This window comes from Ovis canadensis, chromosome 3, assembly GCF_042477335.2.
Source record: "Ovis canadensis isolate MfBH-ARS-UI-01 breed Bighorn chromosome 3, ARS-UI_OviCan_v2, whole genome shotgun sequence".
Lineage (NCBI taxonomy): Eukaryota > Metazoa > Chordata > Mammalia > Artiodactyla > Bovidae > Ovis > Ovis canadensis.
The window spans coordinates 137087960-137112703 of record NC_091247.1 but is presented as its reverse complement, the minus strand read 5'-3'; the positions used below and the strand labels follow the sequence as shown (position 1 = coordinate 137112703).

At 38.2% G+C, this 24744-nt stretch overlaps 1 protein-coding gene across 5 annotated transcripts in view; it reads right to left on the bottom strand.

Moving 5' to 3' along the window:
• VEZT (vezatin, adherens junctions transmembrane protein) overlaps positions 1 to 24744 on the bottom strand; it is a 76764-nt gene that overhangs the window by 44698 nt on the left and 7322 nt on the right. For 3 of the 5 annotated variants that reach the window (XM_069580675.1, XM_069580681.1, XM_069580674.1), the window contains exon 2: positions 165 to 299. In XM_069580675.1, the coding sequence (XP_069436776.1) occupies positions 165 to 299 (135 nt within the window). Of the gene's footprint in view, positions 1 to 164; positions 300 to 14431; positions 14567 to 24744 lie in introns of those variants that run through there. The other 2 variants (XM_069580676.1, XM_069580677.1) reach the window with 1 other exon arrangement.

Below are 24744 nucleotides of genomic sequence, written 5' to 3'. Positions count from 1 at the left end.
GATACATACCACTGATGAAATAAAAATTAAAGTCTTAACCAGTGCAGGGGAAGAACATGGAGGTGCCAATAAGGTGTTTTTTAGTAAGGATAAGGATAAAGGCAATTTAAATAATCAGTAAAAGACAAAAGATTGAGTCATAGAGAATGGAGATGCCTCCTTACTTTTGGCAGGGCTCTTGCAGGAGGCTTTTGCTGTCCCTCTGTCACTGTGCTTTTTTCTGCTTTTGGTGACAGAGAAGAACATACTTCAAAGTCTGTGTGTCCCAGATCCTGTAAGTACTGGTAAAGTGGAGAATTCTGAAAGAGATATAAAATAAATTTCAAGATAATTACTACAGTTGACCTTTTAACAACATGGGTTTGAATGGTAGGACTCCACTTTAATGATTTTAAAAAATAAATACACACTACAGCACTATATATGGAGGGGTGGCTGAAGCCCAGCAAGAGGAACAGAGCGTAGGGAGGACTGACTGCGCAGTTATATGCGGGTGGGTGCCTCTAACCCCCCTATATTTCAAAGGTCAACTATTTCAAATGTTTTAGAGACCAAATCCAACATTATGACAAGTATGCCCAAACTGAATTATTTACACAATGCCACTTAACATCAAAAGAAAAAAAAATCAACAAACAATTCAGCAGGGTTAACTCAAAAAAGGAAAAACTAAATAAAATAGACATTCTTTGAGTGCCAGCAACAAAAATAAATTTAGGAATATAAATAGATTTAAGCAATTTCTTTGTCCAAATTATTTGCAGTATTAGAATAAATCGCTTCAAAATAGCTAATCCTGGCTAAATATAGTGCCAAAAAGGACTCACAGTGAAAAATAGTTATTACTTGAAGCCAAGAAGCAATGATTATACTGTATTAATTATAAATTTATCATATAAACATACTGATTAAGTCAACCAGGCACAGATGAGTATTATGTATCATTTGTCAGCACTGAAAACAAACTTAAAACACCAAGAAAGTTACCAAAATAAGCTTACATACAAGCATACGGCAAATAAGAGGCAGTGTAGGTTAAGAACAAAAACTTTGGAGCCAGACTATTTGGATTTAGATCCCAACACTGCCTCCTACCAGCTTGGTAACCCACAGTGATTTATAATCTTTCTATGCTTGGGCTGTCTAATCTAAAAATAGGTATAATATTAATACCTAAACCATAGGGTTCTAGGACTAAATAAATATAAAGCATTTGGAGTAGTCCCTAGCACACAGTAATTGTTCAATTTACACCTCAACTTTATATAAGCTGTGTGCCAAAAGCAGGTTATGGAATAGAGCAAACAGAAACATCCTCATCACTATTGAATGAAAATCCATGGGACAATTCTAGATAAATGCTTTACCATCATTACTACTGTTATTCCCGTTTCATAGATGAGGAAAGATTCACTCACCTAGAGAAAGCAGGATAGGTCTCACTCCAAAGCTAATGCTCTGAAATACTGTGCTATATTACCTAAAGTTACAAACAGCCTCCTGTGTTTAGAAAAGAAGACACCAAAGAAGCTTACGTACAGTTTAGTACAGAGACATGAAGCAAATGAATAATTACAAGAACGTACTGGTTGGTATGGAAACAGAGGAGAGGCAGCTAAATGAGACCAATACTTTAAGGGAATATATCTTTGAATTTGGAAAAATGAGGAAGAGTGGGAATCTGCTGGACTGGTAGCAATTCACTGGCTATTAATTTGAGAGAATAGGAAGATGAGTGCCTTCCTTTGAAGCTATGTTTAATCTCTTCTTTGAGAAAAATAGGCAAAGCATTTAAAAATAAGGAGAAAGAACTTATAGTCTCATCCTTAAATCAGACTTAAAATCTCTAGCGGCAGAAATGATTAATCTTTGTATTACCCATAATGTATTTTCAAATATTGCCTTGAGTTATTCAATATGTATTTTCAAACTGAACTGTGAATCCCATCTTGCTCTGCCCCTAGAATGGCAAAAGAACAAGAATACTAGTTTTTTTGGGCTGACCTTTAGAAAAGTTTACATACTTAAAAAAAAAAACAACAAAACCAAAACTTGTTTTTAAGACAGTAGAATCCTTTCTTCAAATGAATTCCCATGGGGAAGAACAATAAATAAAATGGATCAAAGTGGAGTTATTCTAATTCAAGGGTCATCAAACTTCTTTTGTAAAGGCCAGATAGTAAACATTTTAGGCTCTGCAGGCCATATGGTCTCTGTCTCAACTAATCAAGTATGCTGCTCTAGTGTGAAAGCAGCCACACGATACACAGACTGATGAATGTGCTTATGTTCCGATAAAACTTTATTTATGGAAATAGTGAACTTCTTATAGTTTTCATGTGTCACAAAGTAACACTCTTTTGATATTTTCCCCAACCATTAAAAATGTAAAAACCACTCTTTGTTCACCAGCCATATAAAAATAGGCATCGAAGGAGTACAAATTGGCCCAGAGTTTACTGACTCCCTACTCAATCAAGATCATGAGGCACACTTCTGATTGCTAACTGTTCTCTGGGAAGGGGCTTAGTGGGTGGGGACCGGGCCAAATTTCTTTTTATTCAAACTGTAAGGCCCTACCTTACAGTAAACTAGCTGATGCTATGTCCAACACTGACTGACAATGTCCCTTCCTTTTTCAGCTTATGTCACAGCTCACAAAATAACAAAATGAAGTATCTGTAACAGATTTTTAAAAAGTGATTACACAGAAGAGATACAATAAATACTCTGTTCTCCCTTTTTGTTTGCACATTAACTAAGAGCATACACCCTCAGTTTGGATAACCACAGTCTGAACCACTATTTCATATTTCACAAAACAGCAACTATTAATTGTCTAGTAAACTCTGGCTTGCCAAGCCCATCACTGCTTTGTTTCATGGCTTTATGTAACTAAGCTTTTGGCAAAATTTCAGAGACCTCTCTGAAGACCTCTGTTACCTCTGGAGACAGGGGATGAAGGTAAAGCAGGTTTAGTAAAATGTTAATTCCAGTCACTGTCATATTTCATGTTTGTACTTCTCTCTTTTTGGCTGTTAATGCAAATCATATCACTTTCTAACACATATAAACAGACTATATGAACACTAAAGCTTTATTGATTATATTTATGATAGAATTCTGCACTGTAGCATTTATTTTACTGTTTTATTTGCACTTTTATGACTCAATAACCTTTGAGCCAAAAGAAAATTTAAAATTTAACCAATGATAACACACAAATGAAAAACAAAACATCCTTTGGCTAACAAACTGAACATCAGCCAAGATGAACTGACCATGATAGACCTTGTAAGACAAATTTTAAGAATGCAAAGGGATTTTTAGTAATTATATTAATTTAGAAAATGTTTGGCAGATAAAATTACCTTTCTCTCTGAAACTACCGAATCATCTATGCACAAACTGAAAGATCTCAGATAGCCAAATAAAGACCAGTGACTTTCAAAAATTTTTGGTCTCGGGACTCCTTTCTAGTCTTAAAAATTATTAAAGGTCCCAAAGAGCTTTTGTTTATCTGGATGCCTAACAATATTTATCATATTAGAAATTTAAAACTAAAAAATTAAAATATTTATCAACTTACTTAAAATAATAATAAACCTATTATAATAGTCATGAAGCAATTTAAAACATTTTAACATGATTTTAATGAAATTTTTTTCACAATGAAATAAATGTATTGAGAAAAGTGGATTGTTTTCTATTTTTGCAAATCTCTTATTAAAGTCTGGCATGACAGGAGGAAGTGGCTGGATTCTTATATCTGTTTCTGCACTGAATCAGCAGCAAGTTTTTATTTTGGATGAAGTATATAAGGAAAATCAGACCGTAAACAGATAGGCAGTTGGAAAGGGAGGAGTATTTCAAGTCTTCTCTGATACCTGTATTATCAAAAAATAGCCATATCAAAGTCTACAAGTGATAATTTTGAAAAGGTTTAACATGAAATATGAAACCAAATTGGTGAGCTTTTCATATTTTGTACATGCAAGAGAGAATAATAGAAGCAAATAATGTCTTAGTATAAAACGTGATCAACCAATATAAAACAAATTACTTTTTCTTTGACAGAAAGGTGACACTCCATACTGCAACATCCTTAACCACTCTATTGGGAGACTATTAGGCTTAAAAACAAATACACAGAAATTTCTGTGATTCATATAATGAGTATTATTATAGGTTGATTCAGCTTTAGAAAGGGACTTTTTGTATGTGTGTGGAGGGTAAGGCAAAGTAGGTGGTGATAAATAATTTTCTTTGTTATAACTTTTTCCCTTGGTTCAAGGGAATAGAATCAAAATGTTTCAGTTGTTTTCTAGAAGAGAAATTATTAGCACTGGATTCAAACTACAATTTTGTAGTACTGGAGAATGTTACTGCTGCCAAAAGAAATATGAGAAATCCCAGACACAGCATGTGGGAGCTTCTCCTCAGGAAATCCTTGTGGTTCACTATTCCTGTAAATTTTAGCTGACAGAAAACACACATCATAGCACCAGAAAGAATTTTGCTAAATGCAAAAATGCCAGAAGTCTTTGGTTGTGCTAAGATTGTTCTGATGGCTAAAATATACTTTTGTAAGAAAGTAAACATAAAATAAGACAGGAAATCCCAATATTTTTGCTAGCACTGCAATAAAATGATTCTTTAAGTCCCAGATTACCTGCATTTCATGCTCTCCCCAAGACAGGAGATCCCATGCCAATGGATATATAAAGTTTGAACAACTCATTTAACAAACTGTTTATTTTCTCCATGATTTATATATGGTACATTCCATAGAAGTGCCAGTACTATTACTGCTGATTTGCATTTTAAAAGATTAACTGTGCAGAAATGAAGGTGATGTGTAAAATGCTCTTATTAATATGTTCTCTCTTTTAAACCGCTTTAAACCCTTACAGGTAGAGCAAGTTGTAATCTTTCATGTTCTAGCCCAGAAGGGGAAGAAGAGGCCAAATCCAGCAGAATTAGACAACTCATAATAATAAATACTAAAAATCCCCCCATGTGGCAGGTAATATGTAGGCACAGGTGAGAAAACAAAACAGGTTGATGTCTTTGCTAAAAAAGTTTCATTCTATGACACTTCTGATAAAACTATGGTACACTCGATACTTTCCAACCAAGTTGACGGTTTCAGGAAAACGCTCTCTTGGTCTCAGTTTCCTGAAGTACAAAGAATGCCATGAGGTTCTTAAACTTGTTCAGGTTGTAAAACAAAACTCATGACATTCTTTGGGAAACAAGACAAAAAAGTGGTACATTAAAATGTAGAATTTTGTGTTAACTCAAATGCCACTTTATCCTATGTAATCAGTCAAGTCTACAGTATGGAAATTCTACAGATTAAATCACCCAGTTTCTTCAGCAACAAAAAAATGATAAAATAAAGGTAGAGGAGGTAAAGAAAACTGCTAAAGACTAAAGGGACCTATCACTCAAACGTGATGGAAGGAATGTTAGGATCCTGGTTTGATTGTAAGAAGACATTTCTGAGATACCTGAGGCAATCCAAACATAGGTATTAGATGATACTAGGGAATTATTAATTTTTTAGATAATTGCATTGGAGTTAGCATTAAAACCAGAGAGAGTGCTTATCTGTTAGAGATGTATACTGAAGCATTTATGGGTGAAATTAAGTAATGTCTGGGATTTGCTCTAAAATACTCCAAGAAAGATGAGGGTGGGAGGGGAACAGATGAGACAGTTTGGCAAAATGTTAACAGCTGCTCAAGCTGAAGTTGGGTTATGGGCACACAGAACTTTCACTGTATTACTCTTATGTATAATTTTAAAAGTTCATTATAAAAGTTTTAAAAAGTCAGATGCTAGGTTTTTCCAGAGTCTGGTATAAAAGATTTAAGAAAATGGCAAAAAAATTGAAAAAATTCAAGTTATTATTTTAATCTAGGAAAAAGATAAGTTTATTAAATTTTAGAAAAGAATTCTCAAGTCTTTACAAACTTCCATATAATGGTACTGGTATTTTTAGTATCTACTGAAAGAGAATATAACAAAGTTCTCTCTAGCAACAAGATTTCAAGTTATCAGTCTTAGCAGAGGTACAAATAAATGGCTAACTACATGTCAATTATTCATATTTACTTTTCAAAAACTAATGTGAAGTTTGTGGGATAAACAATTTTCATCTATGTGATTTCTGAAGCCATGTTTAGACAGTTAAATACAAAAACTCAATATATTCCTATGGAGCAAGTAAGTAGATTTTGGCCTCATTCCCCAACACTGATATTTGGCAATGTCTGAAGATAATTCAGGCAGTGGTAAGGAGATACCCCTCGTCCAAGGTAAGGAGCAGCGGCTGTGCTTTGCTGGAACAGCCATGAAGAGATACCCCATGCCCAAGGTAAGAGAAACCCAAGTAAGATGGTAGGTGTTGCAAGAGGGCATCAGAGGGCAGACACACTGACACCATACTCACAGAAAACTAGTCAGTCTAATCACACTAGGACCACAGCCTCGTCTAACTCAATGAAACCAAGCCATGCCAGCGGGGAAACCCAAGATGGGTGGGACATAGTGGAGAGGTCTGACAGAATGTGGTCCACTGGAGAAGGGAATGGCAAGCCACTTCAGTATTCTTGTCTTGAGAACCCCATGAACAGTAGGAAAATGCAAAATGATAGGATACTGAAAGAGGAACTCCCCCGGTCAGTAGGTGCCCAATATGCTACTGGAGATCAGTGGAGAAATAACTCCAGAAAGAATGAAGGGATGGAGCCAAAGCAAAAACAATACCCAGTTGTGGATGTGACTGGTGATAGAATCAAGGTCCGATGCTGTAAAGAGCAATATCGCATAGGAACCTGGAATGTCAGGTCCATGAATCAAGGCAAATTGGAAGTGGTCGAACAAGAGATGGCAAGAGTGAATGCCGACATTCTAGGAATCAGAGAACTAAAATGGACTGGAATGGGTGAATTTAACTCAGATGACCATTACATCTACTACTGCGGGCAGGTTCCCTCAGAAGAAACGGAGTAGCCATCATGGTCAACAAAAGAGTCCGAAATGCAGTACTTGGATGCAGTCTCAAAAACAACAGAATGATCTCTGTTCGTTTCCAAGGCAAATCATTCAATATTACAGTTATCCAAGTCTATGCCCCAACCAGTAACGCTGAAGAAGCTGAAGTTGAACGGTTTTATGAAGACCTACAAGACCTTTTACAACTAACACCCAAAAAAGATGTCCTTTACATTATAGGGGACTGGAATGCAAAAGTAGGAAGTCAAGAAACACCTGGAGTAACAGGCAAATTTGGCCTTGGAATGCGCAATGAAGCAGGGCAAAGACTAATAGAGTTTTGCCAAGAAAATGCACTGGTCATAGCAAACACCCTCTTCCAACAACACAAGAGAAGACTCTACACATGGACATCACCAGATGGTCAACACTGAAATCACATTGATTATGTTCTTTGCAGCCAAAGATGGAGAAGCTCTATATAGTCAACAAAAACAAGACCAGGAGCTGACTGTGGCTCAGATCATGAACTCCTTATTACCAAATTCAGACTCAAATTGAAGAGAGTAGGGAAAACCACTAGACCATTTAGGTATGACCTAAATCAAATCCCTTATGATTATACAGTGGAAGTGAGAAATAGACTTAAGGGCCTAGATCTGATAGATAGAGTGCCTGATGAACTATGGAATGAGGTTTGGGACACTGTACAGGAGACAGGGATCAAGACCATTTCCATGGAAAAGAAATGCAAAAAAAGCAAAATGGCTGTCTGGGGAGGCCTTACAAATAGCTGTGAAAAGAAGAGAGCCGAAAAGCAAAGGAGAAAAGGAAAGATATAAGCATCTGAATGCAGAGTTCCAGAGAATAGCAAGGAGAGATAAAAAAAGCCTTCTTCAGCAATCAATGTAAAGAAATAGAGGAAAAGAACAGAATGGGATAGACTAGAGATCTCTTCAAAAATTAGAGATTCCAAGGGAACATTTCATGCAAAGATGGGCTCAAGAAAGGACAGAAATGGTATGGACCTAACAGAAACAGAAGATATTAAGAAGAGGTGGCAAGAATACACAGAAGAACTGTACAAAAAAGATCTTCACGACCCAGATAATCATGATGGTGTGATCACTCATCTAGAGCCAGACATCCTGGAATGTGAAGTCAAGGGGGCCTTAGAAAGCATCACTACGAACAAAGCTAGTTGAGGTGATGGAATTCCAGTTGAGCTATTTCAAATCCTGAAAGATGATGCTGTGAAAGTGCTGCACTCAATATGCCAGAAAATTTGGAAAACTCATCAGTGGCCACAGGACTGGAAAAGGTCAGTTTTCATTCCAATCCTAAAGAAAGGCAATGCCAAAGAATGTTCAAACTACCACACAATTGCACACATCTCACATGCTAGCAAAATAATGCTCAAAATTCTCCAAGTCAGGCTTCAACAGCACGTGAAACATGAACTTCCAGATGTTCAAGTTGGATTTAGAAAAGGCAGAAGAACCAGATATATAATTGCCAACATCCTCTGGATCATCAAAAAAGCAAGAGAATTCCAGAAAAACATCTACTTCTGCTTTCCTGACTATGCCAAAGCCATTGACTGTGTGGATCACAATAAACTGTGGAAAATCTGAGAGATGGGACTGCCAGACCATTGACCTGCCTCTTGAGAAATCTGTATGCAGGTCAGGAAGCAACAGCTAGAATTGGACATGGAACAACAGACTGGTTCCAAATAGGAAAAGGAGTATGTCAAGGCTGTATATTGTCACCCTGCTTATTTAACTTCTATGCAGAGTACATCATGAGAAACGCTGGGCTGGAAGAAACACAAGCTGGAATCAAGATTGCTGGGAGAAATATCTATAACCTCAGATATGCAGATGACACCACCCTTATGGCAGAAAGTGAGGAGGAACTAAAAAGCCTCTTGATGAAAGTGAAAGAGGAGAGTGAAAAAGTTGGCTTAAAGCTCAACATTCAGAAAATGAAGATCATGGCATCTGGTCCCATCACTTCATGGGAAATAGATGGGGAAACAGTGGAAACAGTGTCAGACTTTATTTTTCTGGGCTCCAAAATCACTGCAGATGGTGACTGAAGCCATGAAATTAAAAGACGCTTACTTCTTGGAAGAAAAGTTATGACCAACCTAGACAGTATATTCAAAAGCAGAGACATTACTTTGCCGACTAAGGTCCGTCTAGTCAAGGCTATAGGTTTTTCCTGTGGTCATGTATGGATGTGAGAGTTGGCCTGTGAAGTAGGCTGAGTGCTGAAGAATTGATGCTTTTGAACTGTGGTGTTGGAGAAGACTCTTGAGAGTCCCTTGGACTGCAAAGAGATCTAACCAGCCCATTCTGAAGGAGATCAGTCCTGGGATTTCTTTGGAGGGAACAATGCTAAAGCTGAAACTCCAGGACTTTGGCCACCTCATGTGAAGAGTTGACTCACTGGAAAAGACTCTGATGCTGGGAGGGATTGGAGGCAGGAGAAGAAGCGGATGACAGAGGATGAGATGGCTGGATGGCATCACTGACTCGATGGACATGAGTCTGAGTGACCTCCGGGAGATGGTGATGGACAGGGAGACCTGGCGTGCTGCAATTCATGGGGTCGCAAAGAATTGGACACGACTGAGCAACTGAACTGAACTGAAGTTAATTCTGGTTGTTATAACTGAGGGGATTAGCTTTACTGGCATCTAATGGAGAGAGATCAAGGCTATACTCAGCATCTGACAACGCACAGGAGGACCCCTACAAGTTATCCAGCCCAAACTGTCAACAGTGCCGAGGCTGAGAAACCCTGTTTTACGTATAAGGAATCACAGTTTGAAAAAATTCCCCCAAATATATAGCCCAGTAGCTGCTTTCATTATTTACCTTTTACTTTGGGTGCATGATAGATTCCAAAGCTAAAATGGAAAATTACTCTTCCATGACTTGCCATCCAAAAACCCAACAGGCTCTGTAATAGTGAAATGAGTTACCTTCGAAATAACTGCAGCAGAGTTAACACGTTAAAATTTCAACCAGTCACTAATACCATGCAAAACCAAAATCATCACAGCACTTGGGTACATTTGGAGACTATTTCTAAATGAACTTCTTATTCATCTACCTGAACTTTAATTTTCCAATAAAATAATTTCCTTATTAAAAAATTTCTGTTGGGGTCTCAACACAAGAAAAGAAAATATATATCTGACTAATGAGGCCACATATGCAACTAGGAAATTTGGATATCTAAGTAAACTCACTTTCTTCCACAGATGGCATCTTACTAAGAAGTGGCTTCCTTTGGTTATTGGCACACCTCTGTCAATGCTACAGGCCCACCAGCACGCACCTGCATCAGGCTGGAAGATGCCAGCAGGATGCTACGATGCTCTTTTCAAACTGGTCCTGATGCACCTTCTGGATACTCGCCTTTCCCAGGAGAGCTCAGTTACCCTTTTAGAAAAGCAATCTCTAGTCTGCAACAACTGCTGGCCGAATTCTGATTCTGGTTCCTCATCAACTATTTGCTTTGTCTTCTAGATGCGGATGACTGAGTGCTTACAGCATTCTGCCAGGAAGATTCAGCAAGAGGGAAACTTAAATGGCAATCGTCATTTGCTTATCTACCACTAACCAAATATTTATAGAGCACCTACTATACTAACTAGAGTTATAGTAATTTTCGCCATTAACTTCTCTCTGAGAATATTCAATAAAAAGTTAACTTTGCTTTACCTATAAAAGGAAACTAAGTTCAAATGCTCAATGTCATGGATTTTTTTTTTGTTTTTAAATTAAAAATTAAAACAATACCAAAAGATATAAAATGCAATAAAAACTTTTTTCCCCTGCCCCTGATCCTACCCCTACATCCTCTCCCAAAATGTAATAAACATTCTTTAGCTTGTGAATTCTTCCTCCTAAATTTGGTATCCATTTATGATTGAAAAGTGGCTGGCAATGGAGATGGCTAAGATGACTCTGAGATTTTTGGTTTGAACAATTAGGAGGTGCTATTTACCAAAAATAAAATAGCTACAGAGGAACAAGTCTGAAGAGAGAGGCAATGAGTTAGAGGCACCTGTGAGACATTCAAATGTAAGTAACTTGGACCTAAGATATTTGGAGATCAGGAGAGCGGCCTAATCTGAATGTGTAGATTTGAGTTTTCAGTGAATTAGGTATGCAGGCAAGCCCATACAATGTCATACAGGTGTGAAAAACAGACGGCGTAAATGAGATCAGCCTGAGATAACACACAGTGTGAGAAGACAAGAGGGTCCTAAGAGAGATCGATATTTTAAAAAAGAGTAAAGTCAAAGCTGGAAAACAGTAAGAGTAACAGTAAAAACTGTTAAGATTTGTTGAGTTGAACATATATGAAGCATAGGTGAAGCCTGTTTTACCATACCTAATTTACTCCTAACAATCAACTTCTAAAGAGGTATTATTACTACCACTCCCATTTTAGAAGGAAACTGGGATATATAGAGGTTAAATAACTTATCCAAGGTCACCCAGCAGAATGGAAGCTAGCTGGGGTGAGTCCAAAGCCTACATCTTTACCCATAACACAAAACTGCCCGAGGAAAAAGGAGATCTAAAAGGAACAACTAAGGCTTCTCTCACAAAAGTTTATACAGGTATGGTGAGGCCCACAGATCAAGAGACAACGCCATTGCAAAGACTGTTATATTCACAGATCTCGAGATGGGAGCAGCCTGTGCCACAGGGGAGGAGAAGGGACATGGGCGGCACCAGGGTCAGTCGGAAGGGAGAGGAGGGAATTACGGGAGAGAGACTTCACTGTGGTTTCTGTGGGAAGGAAGGCAGCAAAGTAAGCAGGCTTCACACTGGCGAGATGGATGATTTCAGCAGGCTCTAGAGCACAGGGTCTGTCCCGAGTAGGGCCTGGTAGTGACCCCAGGGTGACTAGGCAGACAGACAGTAGCCAGGTGAGCAGTTTTTCCGTAACCTGGAAGGAGAAGCAATCCCTGCAGGGTCAGCAAGGCTCCAAGTTGTTAAATGCATCAAAAAACAGAATGTAAAACAATCACTAATAAATTTATATGTCAGATTTCATATTCTGTAAGGTTTAAAATGCAGGCCCTGCACGGTACTATTTTTAACTCAGTTATATATTTTCCCCTTTTCTTCAGGCTGTCCTCATCTCAAGTTATTCCCTTTCACTGCTAGCGTTAAGTTTCACAGAACTAGTCTCTCAAAGTGGCTTTTTTTCCTCTGTGAATATATTTTGAAAATGGCAGTAGATCTTCACAGAACTACTGTTCTTATGACCTATCGGCTCTTTCATTTTCCTTTTCACTCATTCCAGTGCTGTAGTTTCGCAGAGGCTACAGGGCCCACAGGCAGTGGATATCTCAAAATGGTCCTTGACCCGCTCCCCCTGCCCATTTTGCAGGTTACTACAGCATTTGCTTCCGGTTTGGAAATGTCAGTGGAAGCTGCTAATTCTGTTTGGTGCTACCAGATGCACTTATTTCTCACAAGAAGATGATCAATGTAGACGCTCATCTGTTTGTTGATGCTCTCCCTACTAATTCCTCCCCAAACAAAGCAGCACCAAACATTTACCGAGTAACCACACTGCCAGGCATTGTTCTGAGCATTTTTTTATACAACAGTTCTCATCTTTACAATAACCTTTTATGGCAGAACACATTTAAATGAAGAGGAAACTAAGGCACAGAGACCAAGTAACTTGGTTGGCCACAGTCATAGAGACAGTAAATGCTGAGAGTCAGGATATGAATCTAAGGCAGACTGACAGAGTCAAAGCTGTTATTTACTCCACTGCATTGCAAATAAGTAAAGAAGTTCATTAACTTTGTTTTATATAGTATTTTGTACAGCTTGTGTATTTTTTTAACCAGAAGCTGAACTTGTGATTTTTAAATTACTTAACAGATTAAGTTAGAAAACTCAAAACAGATCAGCATAAGTCTCCCAGTAATATCTACATTTATTACCAATCATTTCTTTTTCAGATGAGCCATAATTCACATGAATTTGCCTCAGATTACACAAGCCTAGAAGCTGGCTACAAAGTCTGTTCTAGCCAGACTTCAAAGTCGTTTGCAAGAGTACAGTATTATTACAATGAAAATATATTTATGTGTTATTTGTGTGGGAAAAGGTGCCCAATATGAGAGGTTGAATTCTTAATTTAGCAAATGAATGGAATGATCCTGAGCACGTTTCTATATAAAAATTAATGGTCTGCTTGACTGTTACACACTTCTTTTATTTAAAGCATCATACCATACCAAAGCAAAATGCTAACTACTGCCAAATGTTAGATGCTATATGATCTCTGCAAGTTTTTATTAAACTCAAAAAGCAATAGGAAAATAGTTAACTACCAACAGAAAGTAGTAGGAAGCACTGGCACAGAAACCTGAAACTGTGTGAGGCAGAAGTAACTGTTAATGAAGACTTTACACCTGTACAAATCTGTTCTCAGAAGCCTTCGAATTCCATCCCCTTGTTAACAGAATTTATCAAATTACTTGCAGGTAACTTTTCTTTAAAAGTCTAAGAAAAGTACTGTATTTATTTAAGTTACATATTTTTAAACATTTATTTAAGTTACATAGTTTTAAACGTTTCTACCATACCAACAGAACCTCTAAAAGATCTTTTATTCAAAACAAATCTTTAAGGAGAAAGATATCTGTAATTAGAAGAATTTGATGGAGAATATTTGCCTTGAAACAATTTATTAACCATTATAAATGTTTTAAAAATCTTTTATTTTTGAATGTAGTTCAACGTTGTAGGTCTAAAAGTGATTATCACATACAGAACAGCATTGTTTTTGAAGAATGTGATTGAAAAGGATGAACTGTTGTCAATTGCTTCGATTTTCTTATTTTTTCACAGTTAACTGAAGAACTCCACAAAATAAGCTGACGAGGAAGACTGTCATTACCAAATTACACGAGGTAATTATTTTCTCTATTTTTAATGAAGAAACTTTTGGTATATCAACACCTAAAACAGTCACAATTAATAAACCCTACAAAGGAAAATACATTTTCCCACTACTATTAACTATATTGCTAACATATGGAATTTCTATAGACCTTTCATTTATCTCTAGTCAGCACACAACCATAAAGCATAATTTAAAAATAACTATTTATTGCCCCCACCTTAAACCTTGAATAATAATACAGAAAAAGTATATTGCAAAATTAAAGATATTATAAAATAACAAGAAATACTTTTTGGAGTATACACATTTCAGCATAACTTCTAAATTACTATTCCCAAAGTCCCAAATTCATGTGTTAATTGTTCTTCATTATCAACAAAGCAAAAATCTAATCATAGAATTAAAAAAGATTAAGCTAAAAAGGTTCATAAATGGGTTTAATTAGGGTCCAACTAATTAAACTACTCACAGACAGCATAGTTCTAAATCCTCCAATTGAGCCAGAGGAAAAATTTATTGCCTCTTGACCATATTCTTTTGATCCGTACACTTCTTTCTTTGATGGTTCCCACTTGTTTCTCCAGAACTACAGTACAAAATGGCCACTGAACTGGAGGGCGTGTCCTCATCATTACTAAGCATTTTGCTATCAGAAGCAGCTCTTTGAAAAAACCTGAACATAATTTCTTCAGTGCCACTCAATATTACTCTGTAACTGCAGAAGCAGTAATAAGGACGGTGGTGTTTAAAAAATGCCATTAGAGATTATTCCTTAATATTTATGTTAGTTTTTTTTTAAACCAGCAGCAAATAAGACATCTATTCATAAATTCTCCTGGTTGTAGGCTTCTGTTTTCCAGCAGAAATTCATCCTATCCAGTTAATTTTTCATGAAATGTTATAGACAACAAAAAGCTTTAGAGAGATTAACTTCACATTTTTTCCTGTATAACAGTACAAATTACTTAAGTGCAACAGTATCTAATCCAAAACAAAACATATTCATCAAAAGAAAGATGAAGAGATGCGAAGGGAGAGCACTCACACAGCTTACAGGCTCAACTGATTAAAGCAAAGAGCAGCAGCGACTTGGTCTCAACTAAGGAAAGGGAAGACAGTGATCCTGACTGACCCCTCTGTAGTTCTGATGCTACCCTTAATGTTACTCAGTATCTTGTTCATCAACTGGCATATACTGGGCACTTAATGAATACAGAGCAGAAGCTATGTGAGAAAGGAAAACTATCATTTTCAACTGCTTTTGAAAAAAAATTGGAGCCATGTTGAATACATTGGCAAAATGTTGGATGTGAGAAGAGCATACACCAAACACCACAGTGAGGTTTGGGAAGCCCTATTAGATCCCATCTAACCTTATTTTCTTTTTTCCTTATTCTAAATAATAATAGTAAATGTGGAGGCAGAATTTGTGATTCTGTTAAGGGACAGAGGCGACATCTTTCTCTCAAATAATTCATTATACTCTATCATCAGGAGATTTTGAAAGGAAAAGTAAAATGAAAAGAACATGGCAAAATATATACTAAAATAGAAAATCTACTTTAATAAAGGTGTTAAAGAGATATGAGGTTAATGACTGTGGATTTATCAGCAAAAATCCCCAAACAGGATATAGTTGGCCAGATTCTGTCAGCAAAATAAATTACAATGTGGATTAAGAATTAAATCATCAAATATTTGAGATAAAGACAAATGGGCATTTTGATCTTCTGCAGTGGGAATAACAGTAATAAGCATGTAAGCAATATTCTAAAACGCCAGAGGCAATGAAGTCAGCACACTAATACTATACCCCTGTGGAGTACATTGAGCTTGGCCTTTTCTCCTAAATCCTTAAGCATGATTTGCTTCTGGGAACTCAGAAAACACCTGGAGTGGAATCAGGAAAATGAAAATTGAGCCACGGTTATTGATCTAAAAATAGACTGGAAATGAGCAGAATCTCTTCCTGTATTTTCTAATTAACGGAAGCCTTTAGGGGCTTACTCTCATTAACTCAACCAACCTACCAGATTCAAGAAAAATTTAATACTCAAGGATGATCTGGTATAACTCCTCTATAACAGATGGCAAGTAAGCTTTAGAGAAATTAAGTGATTCATTTAAGATATCATTGCTAATTCATGTTAATCTCTTGACTATTAGATTAGTCCCCTTCCACAATGTTTTCAAAGCATGAAAGTCGTTAATATAACTACATACGCTACCAAGATAACCAGTAAAAGTAACTTAAGGATTGTATATCAGACAAAGGAACTTGCATTTTAATAAATGCAATAAACAGAGACCTACTATCTTTTGCACTGTCAACGTATTTTTTTTAATGTTAGCATCTATATTGGAGCTCTGAGGATATGTGATGAAGCCAAAACAGTAGAAACAATATGACACAGACAGGAAAAAGCGAAGACTTGTCCCTCAAGAAAAAATTTTACAATCCATGTTAAATAAATTTATTCTTGTATATATGGTAATAAACTAGCTCTGGTCTTAATGGTCAATCTTATATGTCAATAGGGTTCTGATTTAATAACTCCCATTAATCAATATCCTTTCTACTATAGATAAGTGATAAAAACATGAATTTTGTCATGCTTCTGATCTCAGCTACTTGTCAGAAGTAAACTATATAATACAATTGTAAAGCTTTATGTACTACAGGTAACTGAAAATGCATTTTAAGGAATAATAATATGATACCATAATACCTAAAATTTTTTAAGTATAATTTTTTCAGAGAGAAAGCTCAATTATCAAAACAGCAAATACTATCAACATACACAGAAAAAATTTCCTTCCATTAGTCAAATCAATAAAGCACATAGGAAAGAACCTACAAATGTTACTTATAAAAAATGCCTTACTGTTCTTCAGAGATGTATAATAACCTTTAAAATGTAACAAAATGAGAATCTCTCTCAAGCAAGAGAGGATATTTTTGTACCTTTCTTATAGACATGGGAGATTGTGTAAGTGCCATCTCACATTCATTTGACTGCCTTAGTGCTGGGGGTCAGAGAAAGCTAAACCTGAACACGTTGCCAACAAAGGGTTAACATTTAATTATTTACTGATGAAGGAGGGAGAGACGTCAAGACAAGAGGGGCTTTCCCAGTTCTGAGCAGTTAGGTTCCCCAGTCATGAACAAAGGAAAAAAGAATGAATTTCAACAAATACCAGAAGGAGTTCAACGACAAAAAAAGGTTATCGTGTACAGAGTTTACAGAGTAAAAGGTCCCTTGAGGATGCTGCTGTCCCTCTAAGAAAGTTACAAAAAAAAAAAAAAAAAGGCTTAGCTGCACTACAAACAAGGCAAAGAGGTAAAAATATTAGTCCTTCAAAAAATTTTTATTTTCAGATACTCTTCCCTCTAGGAGTAGAAGGATTCAAGATAGGATAAACAACTCAAAATTTCTGCAATTAATCTCTAATGAAAAAAACCCAACAGCTATGAACGAGCAATCAGACTAGTCATCTAAGGTGGCTAGAGAATTCTTACTCTCAAAACATCTTAAGAGATTCCAGTAACAGACCAAAATGACAATATTGGTACCTCAGTATTTATTTTGCTTAATACCCATGTTAGATATGGAGTCCATCATTTTCTAAACTTTGTCCCGTTGCTACTCAGTCACAGGTCCAAGTGTGAGGTGATGTCTTTCCCATTTCAGCCTCCAGGGGGTAGTCGGGCTCCAAGATAAAGGAACTAACTTTCAAGATACTCATATATATGGAATCTAGCCCTGATGAAAGGAAAACAGTCAGGTTCTAGGGCAAGGACCAGGAACTGGGTCTGGAAACTTCACTCTTCCTTCCATTTCTTGATTCATCCTCTATATCATTGTTCAGTCTAGGAGGGCTCAAAGGTGGCTTCTGGAGGGAGAATACAAAAGACCCAAACTACAAGAAAACATAATGCAATTGACTAATAACCAAGGAAACTGGTATTAAACAAAGTCATTTTGAAAATGTTTGAAATAGAAAAAAGACGTGATTGGAATACTTTCCAAATATGTGCTTGATTTAAAATTCAAAATTTTAATTTTAATGGGGCACATGACTCCCTTGAGTTAGTATTAAGACATAAATAAGCCTGATTTTTGATTCTGAAAATCATTATAAATAATAGTATTACATCAGACATACTAAAAAACCCATTAAATTTTCTTAGAAGAAAGGTTAGATCCTATGATGGATGTGGTAGGCTTTTTTTTCTGGCCTCTAAATTACATTCCTGCCTAGTGCAACTCTAGTATTAAAGAGAAGAAAGAGCTAAATGTAATATTTTCCAAATTATCCTGCAGCTAGGGTTCTAGATGCACATCAGTTCAGTTCAGTCGCTCAGTCGTGTCCATCTCTTTGTGACCCCATGGCCTGCAGCACCCCAGGCCTCCCTGTCCATGACCAATTCCCAGAGTCCACCCAAACTCATGCCCATTGAGTTGGTGATGTCATCCAACCATCTCATGCTCTGTTACCCGCTTCTCCTCACGCCTTCAATCTTTCCCAGCATCAGGGTCTTTTCAAATGAATCAACTCTTCACATCAGGTGAGCAAAGTATTGGAGTTTCAGCATCAACATCAGTCCTTCCAGTGAATATTCAGGACTGATCTCCTTGAGGATGGACTGGTTGGATCTCCTTGCAGTCCAAGGGACTCTCAAGAGTCTTCTCCAACATCACAGTTCAAAAGCATCAATTCTTCAGCACTCAGCTTTCTTTATAGTCTAACTCTCACAATTATACATGACTACTGGAAAAAACATAGCCTTGACTAGATGGAACTTTGTTGGCAAAGTAACGTCTCTGCTTTTGAATATGCTGTCTAGGTTGGCCATAACTTTTCTTCCAAGGAGTAACCGTCTTTTAACTTCATGGCTGCAGTCACCATCTGCAGTGACTTTGGAGCCCCCCAAAATAAAATGTGACACTGTTTCCACTGTTTCCCCAACTATTTCCCATGAAGTGATGGGACCGGATGCCATGATCTTTGTTTTCTGAATGCTGAGCTTTAAGCCAACTTTTTCACTCTCCTCTTTCACTTTCACCAAGAGGCTCTTTAGTTCTTCTTTGCTTTCTGCCATAAGGGTGGTGTCATTTGCATATCTGAGGTTATTGATATTTCTCCCAGCAATCTTGATTCCAGCTTCTGCTGGAATCCAGCCCAGAGTTTCTCATGATGTACTCTGCATATAAGTTAAATAAGCAGGGTGACAATATACAGCCTTGATGTACTCCTTTCCCGATTTGGAACCAGTCTGTTGTTCCATGTCCAGTTCTAACTGTTGCTTCCTGACCTGTATACAGATTTCTCAGGAGGCAGGTAAGGAGGTCTGGTATTCCCATCTCTTGAAGAATTTTCCAGTTTGTTGTGATCCACACAGTCAAAGGCTTTGGCATAGTCAATAAAGCAGAAGTAGATGTTTTTCTGGAACTCTCTTGCCTTTTCGATGATCCAACGGATGCTGGCAATTTGATTTCTGGTTCCCTTGCCTTTTCTAAAATCAGCTTAAACATCTGGAGGTTCACAGTTCACGTACTGTTGAAGCCTGGCTTGGAGAATTTTGAGCATTACTTTACTAGCGTGTGAGATGAGTGCAATTGTGCAATAGTTTGAGCATTCTTTGGCATTGCACTTCTTTGGGATTGGAATGAAAACTGACCTTTTCCAGTCCTGTGGCCACTGCTGAGTTTTCCAAATTTTCTGGCATATTGAGTGTAGCACTTTCACAGCATCATCTTTTAGGATTTGAAATAGCTCAACTGGAATTCCATCACCTCCACTAGCTTTGTTTGTAGTGATGCTTCCTCAGGCCCACTTGACTTCACACTCCAGGATGTCTGGCTCTAGGTGAGTGATCACACCATTGTGATTATCTGGGTTATGAAGATCTTTTTTGTATAGTTCTTTTGTGTATCCTTGCTATCTCTTCTTAATATCTTCTGCTTCTGTTAGGCCCATACCATTTCTGTCCTTTATTGAGCCAAACTTTGCATGAAATGTTCCCTTGGGATCTCTAATTTTCTTGAAGAGATCTCTAAACTTTCCCATTCTATTGTTTTCCTCTATTTCTTTGCACTGATCACTGAGGAAGGCTTTCTTATCTCTCCTTGCTATTCTTTGGAACTCTGCATTCAAATGGATATATCTTTCCTTTTCTCCTTTGCCTTTCACTTCTCTTCTTTCCACAGCTATTTGTAAGACCTCCTCAGACAACCATTTTGCTTTTTTGCATTTCTTTTTCTTGCTCCCTGTCTCCTGTACAATGTCATGGACCTCCGTCTATAGTTCATCAGGCACCCTGTCTCTCAGATCTAGTGTCTTAAATCTATTTCTCATTTCTACTGTATAATAGTTAGGGATTTGATTTAGGTCATACCGGAATGGTCTAGTGGTAGTTCCCACTTTCTTCATATTAAGTCTGAATTTGGCAATAAGAAGTTCATGATCTGAGCCAGTCAGCTCCAGGTCTTATTTTTGCTGACTGTATAGAGCTTCTCCATCTGGCTCAAGGGTATGTTTTTCCTTAAGCTCTGTACTAATAATTATATTACAACAATGTATCTTGCTCAAGGACATGTTTCTCTTTAACAAGAATCTTCTGACTAATCTTGTTATATTAAGACAGGTTGTGAGTGTGGGCCTGGTAAAAATATATAAGGCCTTGATAACACTAGTGAGGGGGCGCTCTCCACCCTTCTGATGTCTGTGTCAGAAGCTTTCTCTGTCCTTTCTCATTGTAATGAAACTTCTGCCACACAAAAGCTCTCAGTGATCAAGCCTGATCCCTGATCCCACAGCCAAATCTTTGGAGATCAAGAATCTGACATTGTTCACCATAAGTTATTAATGAGAACCAGCCCAGCTGCTAGGATCTAAATAAAGGTGACACCTTTTCAACAGGCCTCTTATTGTAGATAATGCCATGAAGTTGAATGAGGAGAAAAGATCCAAAAGAGAACCAGTAAACACTCTATAGATTTCAGATTTAAGAGTTAGGCCCAAATGAGCTCTCTGTGGTTCATTTCAGTTCAGTTGCTGAGTCGTTTCCGACTCTTTGCGACCCCATGAATCGCAGCACACCAGGCCTCCCTGTCCATCACCAACTCCTGGAGTTCACTCAGACTCATGTCCATCGAGTCCGTGATGCCATCAGCCATCTCATCCTCTGTTGTCCCCTTCTCCCCCTGCCTCCAATCCCTCCCAGCATCAGAGTCTTTTCCAACGAGTCAACTCTTCGCACGAGGTGGCCAAAGTACTGGAGTTTCAGCTTTAGCATTATTCCCTCCAAAGAAATCCCAGGACTAATCTCCTTTAGAATGGATTGGTTGGATCTCCTTGCAGTCCAAGGGACTCTCAAGAGTCTTCTTCAACACCACAGTTCAAAAGCATCAATTCTTCAGCACTCAGCCTACTTCACAGGCCAACTCTCACATCCATATATGACCACAGGAAAAACCATAGCCTTGACTAGACAGACCTTAGTCGGCAAAGTAATGTCTCTGCTTTTGACTATGCTGTCTAGGTTTGTCATAACTTTTCTTCCAAGGAGTAACCGTCTTTTAATTTCATGGCTGCAGTCACCATCTGCAGTGATTTTGGAGCCCCCAAAAATAAAGTCTGACACTGTTTCCCCATCTATTTCCCATGAAGTGATGGGACCAGATGCCATGATCTTCGTTTTCTGAATGTTGAGCTTTAGGGCAACTTTTTCACTCTTCTCTTTCACTTTCATCAAGAGGCTTTTGAGTTCCTCTTCACTTTCTGCCATAAGGGTGGTGTCATCTGCATATCTGAGGTTATTGATATTTCTCCTGGCAATCTTGATTCCAGCTTGTGTTTCTTCCAGCCCAGCGTTTCTCATGATGTACTCTGCATATAAGTTAAATAAGCAGGGTGACAATATACAGCCTTGATGTACTCCTTTCCCGATTTGGAACCAGTCTGTTGTTCCATGTCCAGTTCTAACTGCTGCTTCCTGACCTGCATACAGATTTCTCAAGAGGCAGGTCAGGTGGTCTGGTATTCCCATCTCTTGAATAATTTTCCTCAGTTTATTGTGATCCACACAGTCAAAGGCTTTGGCATAGTTAATAAAGCAGAAATAGATGTTTCTCTGGAACTCTCTTGCTTTTTCCATGATCTAGTGGATGTTGGCAATTTGATCTCTGGTTCCTCTGCCTTTTCTAAAACCAGCTTGTGTATAAAACTGTCTAGAAGCTAACAAACTGAAACTCTACCACATTTCAGGGAACTATATAGACCACCTGACCTGCCTCTTGAGAAATCTGTATGCAGGTCAGGAAGCAACAGTTAGAACTGGACATGGAACAACAGACTGGTTCCAAATAGGAAAAGGAGTATGTCAAGGCTGTATATTGTCACCCTTCTTATTTAACTTCTATGCAGAGTACATCATGAGAAACGCTGGGCTGGAAGAAACACAAGCTGGAATCAAGATTGCCAGGAGAAATATCAATAACCTCAGATATGCAGATGACACCACCCTTATTGCAGAAAGTGAAGAGGAACTCAAAAGCCTCTTGATGAAAGTGAAAGAGGAGAGTGAAAAAGTTGGCTTAAAGCTAAACATTCAGAAAACGAAGATCATGGCATCTGGTCCCACCATTTCATGGGAAATAGATGAGGCAACAGTGGAAACAGTGTGAGATTTTATTTTGGGGGGCTCCAAAATCACTGCAGATGGTGACTGCAGCCATGAGATTAAAAGACGGTTACTCCTTGGAAGGAAAGTTATGACTAACCTAGATAGCATATTCAAAAGCAGAGACATTACTTTGCCGAGTAAGGTCCGTCTTGTCAAGGCTGTGGGTTTTTCCAGTGGTCATGTATGGATGTGAGAGTTGGCCTGTGAAGTAGGCTGAGTGCTGAAGGATTGATGCTTCTGAACTGTGGTGTTGAAGAAGACTCTTGAGAGTCCCTTGGACTGCAAGGAGATCCAACCAGTCCATTCTGAAGGAGATCAGCCTAGGATTTCTTTGGAAGGAATGATGCTAAAGCTGAAATTCCGGTACTTTGGCCACCTCATGCAAAGAGTTGACTCGTTGGAAAAGACTCTGATGCTGGGAGGGATTGGAGGCAGGAGGAGAAGTGGACGACCGAGGATGAGATGGCTGATGGCATCACTGACTCGATGGACATGAGTCTGAGTGAACTCCGGGAGTTGGTGATGGATAAGGAGGCCTGGCGTGCTGCGATTCATGGGTTGCAAAGAGTCGGACATGACTGAGCGACTGAACTGATACTGGTAGGGAAACCAAAATCCTGCAACCTCATATTTATTCAACCTGTACAGCAACTCTTAAACCCATATCAGGCTGTTAAAGGTATGCAGCCTCCAAGTAAAGCATACTTTAATACCCATTTCCTATGAGCCTAAGGAGTGCTAAGAGAGAAGGAATAAGTTCTCAGAAGGCAAAACCAAAGGCTGTGGATGACAATGGATACGTTAATCCTAGAGAAGGGAATAAGGGCTACAAAGTAGGTTAACCAAGAAAGTCTCTTGCAGGACGATTTTACAAGAAGCGGATGGCACACTCAAAAGGGATAAGTGAAAAGAGTAATGAAATGACCGTTATTTACATAGCCTTAAGAAGGGCTGAGGCAGCTAAGAGGGGACAGTAAAGCATCCAGGGACTGGCAACAGCAGTAAGTTATTAACTCCCTTGGGCCTAAAGGTCAAAGGAAAGCAACAGTGTCACTGAATCCCGAAAGAGATGAAGTTAAAGAAGTCCCCCAAAAGACTTGTGGCTTTAATTACAGGAACACACAATCACTACCAAATGGCAGCTCTGCTAGGAGGGAACTAGAAATATAGTGTCTCTCCAGTGCTCTGTCTTCTATACTCTTGCTATGTCTGAATGTTTGTGTTCTCCCAAAATTCAAATGTTGAAACCTAAATCTCCAATGTTACAGTATTTGGAGGTGAGGCCTTTGAGAGGTGCTTAAGTCATGCGGTTAGAGCGCTCAAGAATAGAATTAGTGCCCTTATAAGAGAGATCCCAGAGAGTTCCCTCACCCCTTCTGCTGCCCACAGGGGAAAAGACAGTCATTTATGAACCAAGGAAGTGGGTTCTCATTACTCAACCACACTGGTACCCTAATCTTGGATTTCCCAGCCTCTAGACCTATGAGAAGTAAATTTTTGTTGTTTATAGGCTACCCAATCTGAGTGTTACAGCAGCCTGAATTAACTAGATTGGCTGAGCCTAAATGGAATTAGTTAAATAGAATTCTCACCACCTGAATGGAGAAAAGTCATCACTACCACCATCAATCCCTTACCCATATGCCTAGGTGTTAAGCCGGCGTTTAAGAACAAATCACAAAGGAAATTACAAAACCATGAGACAAACTACATTTCAAAACTCATGAAATACAGCCAGTACAGCACCCAGGGACATTTATAACCTTACAAATTATTTTTTAGTATTCAAGTCTTTAATTCAAGAAACACACAATACCAGTAATTTTGAAAACCAACATGAATTTTTTTCAGGAAAAATTTAATAGTAGCTAAAGTTTGAAAGTGAGAGTCACTCAGTCGTGTCTGACTCTTTGTGACCCCATGGACTACACAGTCCATGGAACTCTCCAGATCAAAATACTGGAGTGGGTAACCTTTCCCTTCTCCAGGGGATCTTCCCAACACCAAGGATTGAACCCAGGTCTCCTGCATTGCAGGAGGATTCTTTACCAGCTGAGCCACAAGGGAAGCCCAGGAATACTGGAGTGGTTAGC